Consider the following 15,863-nt stretch of genomic DNA (forward strand, 5'->3'; position numbering starts at 1 on the left):
TTTTTTTTTTTAAGAGGACAAGAGCGGCGAGGTCTATCGCGATAGCTTAATTTCTCTATCGAGTAAAAGTTATATCGCGATACATATCGTTATCGTTCTATCGCCCAGCTCTATTTGATATATGGACCTGCAGCGGAGTTTAGGCCCAGACACGGCTAGTGACGTCAGACTTAATGACCGGATGGGACCTGTGCCCATACCATGTTATGGATAATAATGACTTTCCCACAGTTCAAGACATAGCATTAACAACAACACAGGAAAGCACAGCTTTTTATCTGAAAGATGTTGCACATGGCGGTGGAGTCACAGAAAATTATCACTTGACTCTTAGTTCCACAGAACATTTTAGCATCTTTTTTTTGGTTTTCTGTCTCTGCTCTCTGTTGCAGTTGCTTGTTTCCAGTCACAGTAGGAAGCTGTTTTTATTTCTACTTTCAAGATACTTTCTAACTGTAGTACATAGTTACTTGATGTGTATTTTGCTTATGGTTTTGCATAACCATGCTTATAGCTTTCAGGGTTAAGACAAACGGTACTTTCATTAGTGTTAATTTTAGTGTTAATTCAGCAGTACTACGATTCCAAAGCTTTAGGATTTTCCTACTTATATTCCTAATTCTATTTCTGATATCCTGTAAAAAAACTATTCATTTCAGATCCTTGAGAAAAGTGGAAATGCTTTACTGTTTGCCAGTTAACGACACAGCCTTAAACTCTATGCATTCCACATATCAGACAAAATTCCTGTCCTAATAGGAGAAACACGAACATCTTTACACTTTACAGTCACATTCATCTCCTTTCATGCAACAAACTGAAAGAAATGTGCATGTCTGCACTGCTTCAAACTTGTAGACTACTCTGTGCCATTGTTGTCTTTTCTCCCAAACAAATGGAGACCAGTTGACAGTTATGCAAGCACAAATAAAAGGGCTTGTTTGTTGATTTCTTTTGTGTTCTGCCCTTTTTACAGATAAATTAGGAACTTGACGAACTCAAGTGGCATAATTGCTAATTAGCAACCATAATTGTGATCATTGAATTCAGGAACAATAATATCCCCCAACACTGAATCCAACACTGCAAAGGCAGAACACTAACGCCACACTGAAAACACTGAAGAAATGGTATTAAGTCTATTTTCGTTTACTGGGCAATTTTAGATAATTAGCATTTGCAATTCATTTGAAGTGCAGTCATCCGTCAGTGCTAAATGCAGTCATGCAACAAGCATTTTACCTGATAATGCCAGGCCACATTTGTTATTTAAGGAGAATGATAATTGTGGTAAAGCTTTTAAGATCGAGATAACAGAAGGTCGGGCACCGCTGCACCAGTCAAGCTCACATTTTTCTCAATATTTATTTGATCCTAAAGTTCTTTTAAAATTTCAGCAGTGTTTTTGTTGAAAAAGAATGACACTATCTTGGTAGAATTTTTAATCTTTTCGTCCACCATATTTCCAAAATCTTTGTTTTGTTACATCAAGCAAATATCCAGGTTGTCATATGGCACATGGGATAATGTGCCGTTACATGATAAATCTTTTAAAGTGTTTGAAGAATAAACACTGCTGTCACTGCAGATATCTTTTAGAGAACATAGTACCTGAAATATGGCCTTGAATATGGAATGCCTGGCTACTCTTCACCCAGCACCAATCGTGGTCCTTTTAATTACTTTCTCATTTGTAGGAGCCACCCAAGGTTCTGTTTATTGTAGCCCACTTCATTACTGTCATGTGGCCAGTGTGGTTGCCATGGTGTGACCATTACGCCATGTCCTTTGAATTTCAATTATCATTCACAGTCTGATTTGTGGAGGACATTACTGAGCTGCACAAATATCATTTTGTCTCATCTTGAGGAGTCCCTGAAAGTCATATCTATAATCATGCCTCTGCTATAGATGCTGTTTGATGCTATGGCAAAATGTGAAAATAGGAAATCACGCTTATTTTTTCTCCAAGGAATTTTCATCTATGCAAATGTGTCACGCTGCCTTGGCCGAATCATGATACAGCTGTGTACTGCTGTACATTGAAAAGTCACTCAGACGTTGCTACCTTATTGTAATTACACAGATCAGAGTTGGTGTGCTTTCGGTCTCTTTCCTACACATTTTGCCACATTGCAAAATTCCTAAATGTTTGCAAAAAGCGTGTCAGTCCAAACACGCCAGCATACCAAAATGTCTTTCAGTACAAACAAAAGGACCAGTTCATTTAGCTAACGATCTCGCTCTTAATACCAATTGAGAAAAATGGCCACACAGCTAAGCCTTTAAGAACCAACATAGGTAAGCTCTGCGTCCCACACTTACTTAACAGAACCTTATTTTTAAAAACAGCTGCCCTTTTATCACTCAAATGGTAAACGATGTTCAGGGTGAATTGTTTCCATTTTGTCATTATCCCCGCCAACCAACTGAAGTCCCATCAAAGATTAGCTTTATATTACCATCGTATCCTCCTCAACAGTTAGATCTAATTCCACATCAGCTCCATGCTTGACTAGTTAATTCTCACTCTCCCCATGTGCCAGACGATGTTTGTGAGCAGCTTCACTCTGTATGCGGCTTGTTTTATCCATAAAATTTAGAAATGCAAAGCTGAAAATAAATCAAACTGTGAGCACTTGCACAATGAAATGTCATGTGGAGTTTCTCTCCACTGCTGTACATCTTGTTTGAATATGTTTATTATCATTTGTAACAAAATATTGATTTGATGGAAATAAAGGTTTGCTGCAATTTTTCAGCTCCGCACACGTGAGGCGAAGGCAGCATCTGCGAGCACATTTCTGCACTCTTTCTACTCAACTGGATGAGAAAACAGTTGCACGTTGAGATGTTGCTTTATACGAGAAAACGCTCTCTGTGATGTGAAAATGCAGATGTACTGAACCATTTCCACAAGGACCTACGTAAATTAAGACAGAGCACAAAGTTTTGATGCTTGAGGCAAGACATATTTTTAATTAACCTAACAGATGTCTCAATGAAGTTCCCCAATTGATTACTTCCATATTTAAACATGAATAAAATGTCATGTTTAAATATGGAACATAAGCTAAGTGAACAGGAAATGAGAGACATTAAATTCCAAAAGAAATGCTGTAAAATAAGCACATTAATTTGTATTTTGTGATATTTATTTCCATTTCCCTGAAAGAAGATTGATTCTCAAAGCTAAATATGGAAGAGCGTGGAGAAGAGAAAAGAGAAAAACAAACAAAAAAGTTCCTACCTGCCGTTTCCTGCCTTCAAATTGACCTATTAATGCTCATTTTCTGCTCTATATTTTTGTTCTTGGACTCGACTAAAGCACATTTGTGTGGGTCAAAGTTCAAACTAATCCTGGGTTATCTCATACTGTACTATAGCTACCCTTCACAAACAGAAGGATTTAACAGCAGATGGATGAGGCCGCTATGCTCAAAGCTTAAACTGTGTGCCTGAGATGACAATATTAATAATATCCGCACTCTCTGACACCACAAAGATCTAAATCTTTTGATTTGTCAGCCTTTTTTGTATAAATGCTGACCCTGATTTGAAACTACGGCCATTGTAGCAGCAGGAAATACCGAAAAACAAAAGAGGTCCACTTTAAAATGTCACTAATGGACATGAACACAGTTTCAAAAAGAAAAAAAAAAGCTTATTATTAAAGACAAAATCACCAAAAAAAGCAATCTGATGATTTTCCTTTGTTTTTTGGTTTGTTTGTATTTTTATCAGATGTAGGAATGACCCTCCTTTTCATGTCTGACCTTATATAACGTTAAGGGCAGTCTCAATTTAAAATAATAATTTGCAATGTGACCGGTAACATCTCTATTACTAGCTATTAATATATAAAGCAACACTGTTGTACTCAATCGCCGTCCAAAATACTCATAAATATTTGATATTGTGGAGATCCCACCAGATATCCCTGTTTCCAAGAGGAGTCTGCTAAGGTAAGAGACATCAAAGACAGTGTCAAAGAAATGAGTCAAATATGTTTCAAGAAATGCTCTGAAAGGGAATATGTGAAAGTTTAAAAAGGTGGAGCTGTTTGATCTGTATAGAGCAAAAAAAAAAAAAGAAGCCAAATGCAGAGGAGACAAGCTTACTGTAGTAGCCCCCAGTGCTGACCCAGAAGTGGAAAGTCATATCTCATGGGACTGATGTCAATGCAGCCTTGTGTTGTGCCTAAGTACCAATTGATTTTTGCAATGACACACGGCCCTGCACCACTATTATGTGGCCCGAGTAACCCGCTCAATTCATTAAAACACCATAATTCTTTATAAAGGACTTAAATAACCGAGACCTGGAAACAGCATTTTGAGTTTTACAGTTTTTACAGAGATGACGTTAAAATATTAACAGAATTCTTATACGTACTTTTAGTTAGTAAGCCTATTAAAAGTCTTAGATTTTAAGACAGTAAAACAGAAATAAACATGGTTGTAGTGGTATCTGGTGGCAAACCTTACTCCATAGTTCCCTTGTGGCTTTAATGACTTTCAGTTAGAGTTTGCTTTGGTTTAGCCAACAAAACTATTTGATTAGGTTAAAAAGAACCATTACCCACATATTATAAAGTCTGTCTGACAGAAAGTTATGAAGGCTTGTGCCATATTCCTCTATGCTCATCTGGAAGAAGGGTCTTTATAACAGCCTTGAAGTTTCAAAGTTTTCTTCTTTATTTATTCATTTATTTATTTTTTGCCATTGTTTGTTAAGGATGTTTTGTCTTTTAAAACCTCCCCGCAGCACCTTTAAGCAGACCAAAGGCACATCGAAATGCAGCCATCACGCATGAAAACTTGACACAGTTCCTATTTTATTAATTCTCACTTCTTTAGGTGACTCTATCAGGTCGCAGGGTAGAGGCTGCAGTTAACATATGAAATGGATTCTCTTACGCACCACTGATGAAATGAATCAAGCAAAGCCAGCCAGAGCAATACACAGACTAGACAGTCACAGTCACAATTCATTTTACTGGTGCAGATACACCTCGCAGTCAGTCTCTTCAGTGCCACACTATTATAAGAAAAAATGAGGATGTCACAAATGATAAGCAATGTTTGGACCCATGACCTCCAGGATAACAGCAAAAATGTGACAGCTGCTTGAAGAAGCAATCAGCTATTGTTTGGAGTACCAGCTGGATCAAACAACAAAAATCCACCCGCGGCACCAACGTCATTCCCAGGTTTGGCATGTGGCATGTGGCTTTATTAAAACAATAAGAAAGGAGCAAAAGGAAATTTTAAGAATTTGAATGAAAACAGAAACACAACAGGCACAGAAGAGGTTCAAAAAATCTAAACGTCTGTACCACTTCAAACAAGTTCGGAAAACAAATAAATATGACAACAACAATAAAAAAAATGTAACAGTCATTACCACAGCAGGATCACTGTAGAGGGACGCTAGATTAATACACAGTTTAGTAGAACAATACACAGCTGTCTATTGAAATGCATAGCCGTATATCTGACATGTCTACCTTTAAGCATATCAACCACAGCAGGAGAACTAAACCTGCTCAGTGGAGACCTTTAATTGAATCCATCCAAGGATCCCTGTAGAGGTGCCTTTATGCTGTCCTTTTCATTAACATTTAAAACCATGGCCATCTGTAGACTCACAGTGCTGAGCAAAAGTGTCACCACGTTATTGTTAGACAAAATAATAGAAGCATCTTTCACTACGAGCCAAAAAGTTCATTGGCGATCATGGAAATCTGAGCCTGAAAAAAACAAGCATGCAATTTATTTTTTACTGAAGCTGAATAATTACCACAGAGAAAAAAATGATCAATTTAAAGAAAACTGGGGCTCCAGAAAAAAAAATATAATGTAGGAGTTTATTATTTGAATTCGCCGAAATGATTGTTTTGGGGTTGTTGTTTTTTTTCAATTCCGACATTATAAGATTAGCTAGTCAGATATGTTGCTTCCTGAAGGCAAAGCAGGCAGACGTGGCTTTGCAAATCTATTCAGGTGTGAACATTTTTTCTCCCTTTTTTTTTAACATGACCTGAAGTTCAGAAGGTCACAATTGACCTTATTTCTCGACCAGCCCTCCGCTCTTAACCAAGCGCAGCCTTCCAATCCCATTACTTTTTTTTTTTTAATGCTAAGTCTGGAAACAAACCGTCTTATAAAACACTGATTACATCTGTGTGTTCTGGTAATTACTTTTCATGACTTTCCCCCTCAAGACGTAGCATACAATCTGTGCTGACCTGCCAAATTACCACTGTAATGCCCTGCTCTCCAATTAGTGTTCAAAGATTACCTCTAAGACTAATAATGGTATACACGGTTTAAAAATAAATCTTGGGAGACAGCGTATATTTTAATTAATCAAAGTCAAACAAAAGCACTATTAGTTTCACAGCTTAGAAAATGGCTAAATGAGTCTGCGAACTCAAAAAACCCTCAACCCCCCCCCCCAAACTGATAAATGATTAAAAAGTTGTTACCAGAAGATTACTTGTATATATGACTTAAAGGAAACATCTAATTGTAGGTGTGCTAAACAAAAATAAATAATTAAATAAAAATGTGTGAGTGCTTGGATTGCTGACTGCTAAATGCTAGAGGTTAATACATCAATATAGCCCCTAGTTATATGACTCATACATCATCAGTGCTACCTCTCTGCTATTGACAAATATGTTGGATGTGTGCAGTAACCTTGACTTTCTCTACAAATTCTCCTCTGTTGTAACCCTTGAGGCAAAATAAATAATTGCTAGCCCTGACGGTGTTTAGCATGTCACTAACAAATACACAGACATGTGTCCATTTGGTTCAAATCAACAGCAAAAAACACTGAGTTCAAAGACATCATTCTCCCCGTGGATGTTTTCCCCAGAAACTGCATTCCACTCACTCACCACTAAAAGATGGGATGGTTTGTTTTGTTTTTTTTTTTTTGGGGGGGGGGGAATGATGGAGAAAAGAAAAGACGGAAAAGGCAAGTTTTATAATGCATGCCTTCCTGCGTGTGATGTCTCTATGGTAAAGTCAAAGCCCTGAATTTCCCCTCTCACGGCTCTCATTAAGGCAGTGGTGTCAGGCAGTGGCAGAGAAGAAGGATGATTTTATCAATGATTTAATTAATCATCAAAACTCTCCTTCTCTACACATCGCTCTCTTCATTTGTCCATCCTTCTTGTCTATCACTGTTCCTTGAGCTTTTTTTAAATATTGCAGATAAGCGAAAGGAAACGCGCACACACCTGCTCTTTCTAAGGCACTGCAACACAAGTCGCCTTGTCCTTTCTCTCAGTTCCCCTGACTTCAACTTGCTCCCTCCCAGACCAGGCAGCAAAAGTCCTCAAAAAAAAAAAAAAAAAAAAAAAGCAATGTCGCCACTATTCAGGGGAAAGCGGAGGAGGCAAATCCAGTGAATTACCTCCACAAAAGGACAACTGTGTCTCAGCCTGCTTCAGAACTAAAAAAGATAATAGCCCAGTTCAACAGCTAAGCTCTTCCTTCCTCCTTTAAGTCTCTCAGTTTCTAACATTCTTAGCACACACAGAGCCACTGCCGGGACGAATTAACGCTTCAGTATTTGGCAGGACTGAGCAGACCTCCAGAATACCATGCTTTGAACCAAGACACCCCTTTTGTTTCAGAGTCTCCGGCAGGATGAAACTGACAGGAGAAAAAAAGAAAAAAGAAAAGAAATGTTTTCTTGTTTATCTCTTACCTGGTATTGAGGCTCAGAGCTGGACAGAGAAGCAGTAAGCAAATAGCTTGGATGAATTTCATAGCTGTCTCACACTCCCGTTCCTTCTCCCTTCTTGGATGATTTTTGCCTTTCCCCCGTGCCTCTCTCCCTCGCTCTCTAGCTCTCCCACTGGCTGCCTGGGTTTTTTAGCGCACTCTCATCCACACACGCACCCAGACACACAAGCGGCGAGGCAGACAGATGCAACACAGTGGCTCGGCGAGAGGGAGGATCTCTGGCTTTAAATAACACGGGGACACGGACCGACTTGGTAATGGAAAGGAGCGGGTGGGGCTGAAATCAAGAGAGGGAGATGTGGGAGTGATATGATGTCAGCGCCAGTGCAGCTATAGCTATTGGCGAAAGGCTTTCTTTTTTCTTTTTTTTGCATTGTTTGGTGTTGGTTGTTCCTGCAACAGTACACCTCTCCATTCATTGCGTTCTCTTTACTTCCTTGCATTGTGATAGATAGGTGGAGGTACGAACCAAAACATTTAGTGGAAACATTTAGCAATGCCAGGTCGTGGCTGCAAGTAACAGCAAAGTCACAGTTTAGTTTAGTGAAGGTAAGTCATGAACAGATTTATAGTGCAATTATTAATGAAGCTCTGCACTTCAAGCAGAAATCAAGGTCTGGTACCAAATTTTAGTGAGCGAAAACGGAAAATGAAGACCTGAATAAACTGAAATAATAAACTCTGACGAAAAGATACCAAGTTTTTTTTTTTTTTGCTTTATTACAGTATGTGTGATTTCAATGAAATGTTGATAGAAAACAAACTTTATAGAAAAGAATGTAAAACCTATGTAGAGGTAAAATACAAATCTTGGAATGTAGGGGGGGGGGGGGGCTGTGAATTATTCAACAAATAAACACACACATTCATCACACAGTGCACACACACACACACACACACACACACACACACACACACACACACACACAAAAACACACACACACACACACACACACACACACACACACACACACACACACACACACACCTCATTTATTTATCCCACTGTTCACAGTAACTCTATTTCAGTCATGACCACTATAATCAGAAGAAGAATGTGATTTCAGTATGCGTAATTTGTACTGGGCCTCATAGCTCTGCAGTGGGACCTCCCATATTTCTCTGGTCACTAGGACATTGCTACACTCGCCTGACGTTTGAATGGAAGATGCTAGCTTGTCTGCAAACACTGGCTAACTATTAGCAAAGTAATAGTAAAAAGTGAAAACAGGAAATATTTCCTGCTTTTACATTTTATGCTTTCAAAGTAAAAGTTGCCCCTTACGACTCCACCCAACAGAGTTTAAAAGGTGCATTGTTTACTTTGAAAGAGAATGTTCTTGGGTTCTGGTTTGTGTTCTTCTTTTCACAGTTTTGGACATGAGTCGTAGTTTTAGAGTGTTTGCAGACAAGTAGTAATATGTATGTCTTACATTTGTTTTGCCATGTTGATTCCGTAGCCATCAGCTGATCTGGGCTTTTGTCAGCTGGTATGGTACGATTGCAGGCTCAGTATCTAAAGTAGCAAAGTTATCGCAATCCTCTGTGTTGTACATAATTTTATAACAACTTGTAAAATAACCAAATAAAAAAACAACAAAACTTTGTTAGCAGAAGAAGCTGAAATAGAAATAAAGTTTAATGTAGACCTTATAATATAATAGTTCAAAGTTAAAGCAGACGTTGTTCAGTATGGCATGTAGGCTTGATTATTTAAATTAACCACACCTGAGCCCTAGGTCAGACCTGCACTAGGATAGGAAAAGATAGAAATGTGCTGTAATTAAATCATCTTCCCACACCAGTCTCACTTGCCTTGCAGATCACTTTGATGCTTCAAGTTAACCTTGTGAAAGTTAGAGCAGCTCAAGAACAAAATGTTGAGCACTGAGAGGATGTTCAAAGTCAGATTCCGAGCCATGTAATACAGGTAGAATATTAAGCAGTCCATACAAAAGGTGGGGGTCACACACCATAGGCATGATAAATGATTTCCATTACAGGTTTAATAGAGTTTGAAGTCTATTGTGCCCTAGTACTAGCTCATTTTCCATACTGAAAGATTTCCAGCCATTTATTTGGCGTAATTATAAGTTCATGCATGGAAACCCATAGTGACCAGTTGTAATGAGTCTGCTAGACCGCAGCTTGCCATGGTTACTGTGGAGAGCATCTCGTTGGACCTCCATAATCTGTCTCAATCATGTGTCACATCAGCCTGAAACTTGCAGTCCCACTGCTCTGAGCCAACCTGTTGAGCATCTTATCATAATGAAGAATAATTACCATAAAATGAGCATGAATTGTTGATATTATGCAAGATTACGTTTAGATAATTCCCATAGCTAAGCCTGAATGTCACATCAATTGATTTGTGTATTTTGTTTCCAAATGCTTCATTTGAATTTTGAATTTAGCCTAAATAGGATGCTTTGATTCAGTCGGAGCCAAGAACTGTTTAGTGTTTTTGGGTTTTTTTTGTTTGTTTTTGTAGGAATTCTGCTTGGATGAAAATACATTTTGAATTACAGATTACAGATTGTTTATATAACACCTAAACAGCCATGATGACATCAGGAAATGCAGTTTGTTGTTATGTTGTTAGTCCTAAAAGCAATTTGTACGGTACAAAAAAAAGTCTTTTTATGTTGCCACAATGATTTCTTTATATTTGCAAAACACAAAATCACTCCTGACACCAACCGATTTCGAGTGTTTTTCCTACAACCTGTGCTGCTTGGAATCCCGGGGATTCCAGCTGACTATGTTGCCTGAACTAAATAATTAAAAAGGTTACTGTGGAGCTCTGTAAGCCATGCAATATATTATTATAAGTGTATATTTTTCATCTTGCACTTTCTCCAATCTTGTAATATTGCCTACGTGCAAAATTCCAGTCATAAACACTCAGAGAGCAATATTGCAACACAAATCTTACACAAGCAAATTTAAAAATTCTGGCTACAAAGTAAAAGTAAATGTTAATATACCTCCGCCTCTTAATCCCACTGAGGTCACTGTTGAAATAATGATGAAAACTGGAATCTTTGAACTACTAATTGCTCAAAAATCAATGTGTGCTCTAGGTTTGTGTATCACTCTGTGAAACTTTTTAGACCTTCCTAGACGAAAGAATGAATGCTCAAATGTTTTCTGTGATTTGGCTAAAAGTTAAAGGAGTTATAGTTGGAAATAGAGTAAGACTATACTTAGAAGAAAATTCGGCCACAAATGCAAAGTGTTCTAGGTTTTGTTTTGTTTTTTAAAATAAAAGCACTTTGAGCGGCAGACATGTGTGTGAGTTTAGATCTTCAAATTAAACATAAAGTACAGGAAGATCTTATCTACCCACACCACTGAGCCTTGGGAGGACGAGGTATTTAGCTGAATTCTGAGCAAATTGTTGAAAAATGCAACAGATTCTGTTAGACTAACCAGCCGAATGGGCAAATGGGTTAAGCTCCTTGCTAAAGAGCATTTAATGTTAATATTGGTTCTTCAGGGATTGCACATTATAACAGCTTTTTTAGGGGTCCACATTTCCCCCATCCAGAAACCCCATCCTTTTGCCTTCTGGTCACAAGCCTTATTCTTTACCTTCAGGCTACAGCAGTCCCAGCAGGCAGCATTTCCACTTGTCTTGCTATAACATATCCAAGGGCGGCGATATTGACTGACAGTTGCTTCAGTAAATCAAGATATCCCTCTTCTAAACTGGCTAAAATAATGGTCTGTCAGCAGTGCTGTTGCTTTTACTGAAGACTGTTTACTTTCTGAAGGAGTGCCTCGTTGCTCTTCTTCTCTCCCCACACATGAATATTAACCTCAAAAATACAAGTTAGCAAGTACTGCAATCTCCATAGTCCATTATGTATGTTTACAGAGAGTTTGCAATGAGGAGAGAGCAAAAAAATCAGCATTCCCTTGCATAAATTTCCATCCTCAACATCTACAGTGCCATTCAACATTTTGTGTGGAAAAGGAAAGAGAAAACAAAAAGAGAGAGAGGAGTCTGGCAGCAAAGCTGAAGCTTAAGGCAGTTCCCTGTCAGTTGGTTCTCTCTCTCAGTGCAGGAGTATGGAAATGTGCTTTCACAGAACTGGTGCTGAAATAAGCTCTGAACATCTTGTCTGAAATGTTTAGTTTGTCAGCACATGTTAACAACAAATGAATGGAGATAGCGGAATACACAGCCTTAATCTCAGCAAAGCCAAACAGCCATTGTTGGTTATACTACTAATAAACAAAAGGTAATACAGCTTCCTGTATGTTACAGTACAAAAAGCACCCAAACAAACAAACAAACAAACAAACAAACAAACAAACAAATAGAGCAGCGCTCTATTAACCCTTAACATCAAAATCCAAGAGGAGGATCAGAGAAGTTCCCACTGTGTGTTGGATCTGAAGACTGAAGTATAAGGAAGAATAACATGTTGTAACTGATTACCGTGCCTTAGAAAATGCTGCAGAGAGCCTTGAGACTCTTTGTAGTTCTTGCTGTTTTTACATTCGGGTAAAATGACAAACGAAACAAGCCCAGTGTAGCCATTTGGTTTCTAAATGCTCCTGCAAGTTTCAGCTTGCTTTAAGTTTTTGAAGTTTTTCTCCACCTGTCTGCCTCAGCGTTTTTTGCTTCGTGCTAAGAAGCAAGAATAAAAAAATGTCTCTGTTTTCCAGGAAATTCTGCAGTGATTTCTTCAGACTTTCAGAGAGCCATGCTTCACAGGCCATTTGTATAGCGGACCAACATTTCAAAATCAGTTGACTGCCACTGTAAGAACAGCTCGTCGACAGCTTATAGTCAGAGTAGACTGGATGCAGACCTCTGAATCTAGCCACTCCAGTGAGTTGACTGATTTGTCTGGCATGTGACACGAAACAGCTGTTTGTCAGTTTAAAAAGCAAATGGCTCAGTGACTGCTCTAGCACTAAAGATTAGCCAATTGGAGCCATGGGCAGGACTAACACTGTTGTCAAGCTGTGCACCAAGAGAGATAACAAAAGAAAAAAAGGAAGACAGCATAGTTTACTTTTCCATTCTCCTAAAACAAAGACAAAACCAGTATGTTGGCAAGGCTTAAATTGACATTGGAACAAGGCGGATACGTTGGTCTACAGTGATTGTTTAAAAGAAATCAAATCCCCTCTCCTGCGGAAATCAAGTCAAGACAATGTCAGATTATAGATTGAATCAGAGTGTAATAAGTCTGATATCAGGCGGGAAAGAAGGAGACGAAAAAAATCTGCTGGCACAACCAGACGTAACACGATGCAACAACCACAACAATTTAATTATGTCAACATTTTTTCGGCCTTTTTAAGGAATATCTCAATTCATTTAAATGGCTGCTGCTGAGGAGAAAAGTAAAAATGCACAATGAGTATGAAAAGGAAATGAATCAGGTAGAAAAGGTAATGAATGCCAAGCAAGAGACGAATCAGGTTCTTAACGCACTAAGACTCCCCTCTGCAAAACAAACAAACACAGAGTATTAACCAATAAATATCTTATTTTTCAGGAAATCTCACAATATTTGGAAGATATTGTTTAAGCCAGTCAAAGATGCCAAGGCTGAGATACCAAACATGCCAACCTGAATCATAGTTTTCCCTATGACTCAGGTTGGCATGCCCCTACAAAATTTCTGATGCAATAAGGTAGCCCGTGCATCTTTGTTTTGAATATTTCAGTCAGTATGAAGGTTCTTGGAATAACCTACGGTAACATTTAGTGTATTATAAAGAAGCATGTGGGTTCAGACTGGTTCTCTTTAGACATATGAACCACTAGGGAATTATGGTCACTGGGTGTGAAGGTAACTGGATAAAGAAGCCTGGTGATGGGAGAAAAATGTCTGAGCTCTGTGTATTATTTCTCCAACTTTAGGATGTTGTCACTGAGGGGAAAATAGTCTTCGAGGCAACAGTCTCACAGCATCTGTGCTAATAGCTGCAGGACAGCTAAAGAGAGACAAACTGTCTATACAGGACACAAAACAGGCAACAAAAGTATAAAAACTGAAGTCAGTAGCAAGACACCCACCATCAACAGCAAGGCGCCAGAACAGCCACCCACATTTAAAGCTGGTAAACTGGCAGGACACCAACATGACACTGTAGCAAGATGCCAGGACACCCACTTTAAGCAGTAAGACAGTAGGACATTCATGTTTAGTAACAATGCAGCCACGGATTTGTATTACTGTACTGACAAAGGACAGGATATTTTAAAATCATGCACAATTCAAGCCAATAAGGAAAACCTTAGTTATTGTAGTCCAGCTTTGTTTGCTCCGGTGCTTTGTTTTGTTCCAGCAAGACCTCCCAGAGCAGAGCCTTGGCCTTAAACCATGGTGATGCTGCCACTGGAGAGGAGCATTTGTGGGGGGGATTGTGCCTTGGTTTATTGCGATTCTGCGAGGTTGTTAGCCAGAGAGCTGCTTACCCCGCATCCTCAGAGTGAAGGGAGAGGGGGAAAATGGCTAAAAGAATTTCCTTTAAATTATTTACCCATGTGATCATTGTGCGAAGACTATTATTAAGTTAATTAAGTATAATCAAGTATAATTAAGTACTGATTATACTTTACATTTTAGAGCTTTAGCTGATAATACTACTTTGAGCAGCAGTAGAACACTAACATCAGCACATTACATGCATTTAATTTTCAGTACTTGGTATAGTGTGGGCAAAACTTTATAATAATAATAGATGGAAGTAAAGTTAGCGCTGAAGGAAAGACTACGGGAAGAAATAAAAAGAACATTTTATACTTGCATGCAGGATTGTTGTCATAAGATGGAATGAAAGAGACTGAGATGAGAGATATACAATTTGCATGTTTCAACTAAAACAGTACTCACTTTGTCCAAAGCCTTTTGGTCTTAGGAGTATATATATATATAATATATATATAGTATATATATATATCTATAATATTATATATATAATATTATATATATATATTATATAGATATATATAGATATATATATATGGTCTGTTAAACCTGCTATACGTGTGCTATACAGATAAAGTTGTATTGTATATATATGCAGCTCTATAAATGTATCGATTTCTCAGTTGTGTAGCATTATCAGAGGTGTACTGTGTGAGTTTTATTTTGATTGGTTTTTTAGCATTACATGAACATTTCTGGGACTGATTTATTTGTCTACCATATTACTATCTCTCATTCTCAGTGGAATAGACTCTGACCTTTACAAGAAGTCTAGACAAGACAAATATTGGGCTATAAAGGACTGTGTAGAATTAGTCTTCATGAACACCATTGGTTTGAAATGATTGTAATGTGTCGTCTGATTTAACAATAGACTCTTGGAAGTGTGGTATAGTCATTATTTTTTGTGCAAAGTTTACAAAAACTACTGATCATCTCACATTCTTGATGAGTGTTAATCTCCAAAACTCATCACAATGTTTCCATTAATAAAAAAGCATCGCCCAGATTGTGTTTTTTCCCCCATATTTCATGTAGATAAAAACCTTTCAGTTTGCACATAATGACAGCATTTTCAATTTCAAATTGAAAATAGGGGGGTAAAAATCCCATCTGTCACACTCCAAAATATAAATTGGATACACAGAGAATTGTGCGAGATTGGATTTGTGAATGCATATGATATTGATTTGAACACCTAGTTTGTGATGAAATGAAATGTCCCTCTTGGTAGAGCTCTTGCTGTAAAAAAATAAAAACAATAAAATAAAATAAAATAATAACAAAACTTCACATTCCTTCTGAGTAATTGCGGTGATATCTTCACTCCACTGTGCCATCACATGGGTGGGTGTTCGTAATACACTACTCTGGAGAGGAGGGCACGGTGAAGTACAGGAATACAAACTGAGCTGTCTGGAGCGGAAGGATTAACGATGCTCATAATTCAGAGGCAAGCGGCTTTTTGAATTTACTGGTGGATTTTTACTGCCACCTTCAGGTCGAAGCTTTAACTGCAAATAATGCCTGGACTTGTACCTTAGAAAGAGTATTCAACTTCCACTACAAAAAATGAGGGTGAAACTGTACAAATTGAAATAAAAATGGTAACAATATCAACCGTGCTATTTACTTTATT

General features: G+C 38.1%; 1 protein-coding gene across 1 annotated transcript in view; it reads right to left on the reverse strand.

Annotated features, from left to right (window-relative positions):
• Positions 1 to 8,020, reverse strand: part of luzp2 (leucine zipper protein 2) — a 143,040-nt gene extending 135,020 nt beyond the window's left edge. The window contains exon 1 of the mRNA XM_005930814.3: positions 7,726 to 8,020. Within this exon, the coding sequence (XP_005930876.2) occupies positions 7,726 to 7,787 (62 nt within the window). The 5' untranslated portion in view covers positions 7,788 to 8,020. The remainder of the gene's footprint in view (positions 1 to 7,725) is intronic.
• Between the last annotated feature and the right edge of the window lie 7,843 nt (positions 8,021 to 15,863).

Source organism: Haplochromis burtoni, unplaced genomic scaffold (genome assembly GCF_018398535.1).
Source record: "Haplochromis burtoni strain Fernald_Lab_line unplaced genomic scaffold, NCSU_Asbu1 Contig_135, whole genome shotgun sequence".
Taxonomy (NCBI): Eukaryota; Metazoa; Chordata; class Actinopteri; order Cichliformes; family Cichlidae; genus Haplochromis; species Haplochromis burtoni.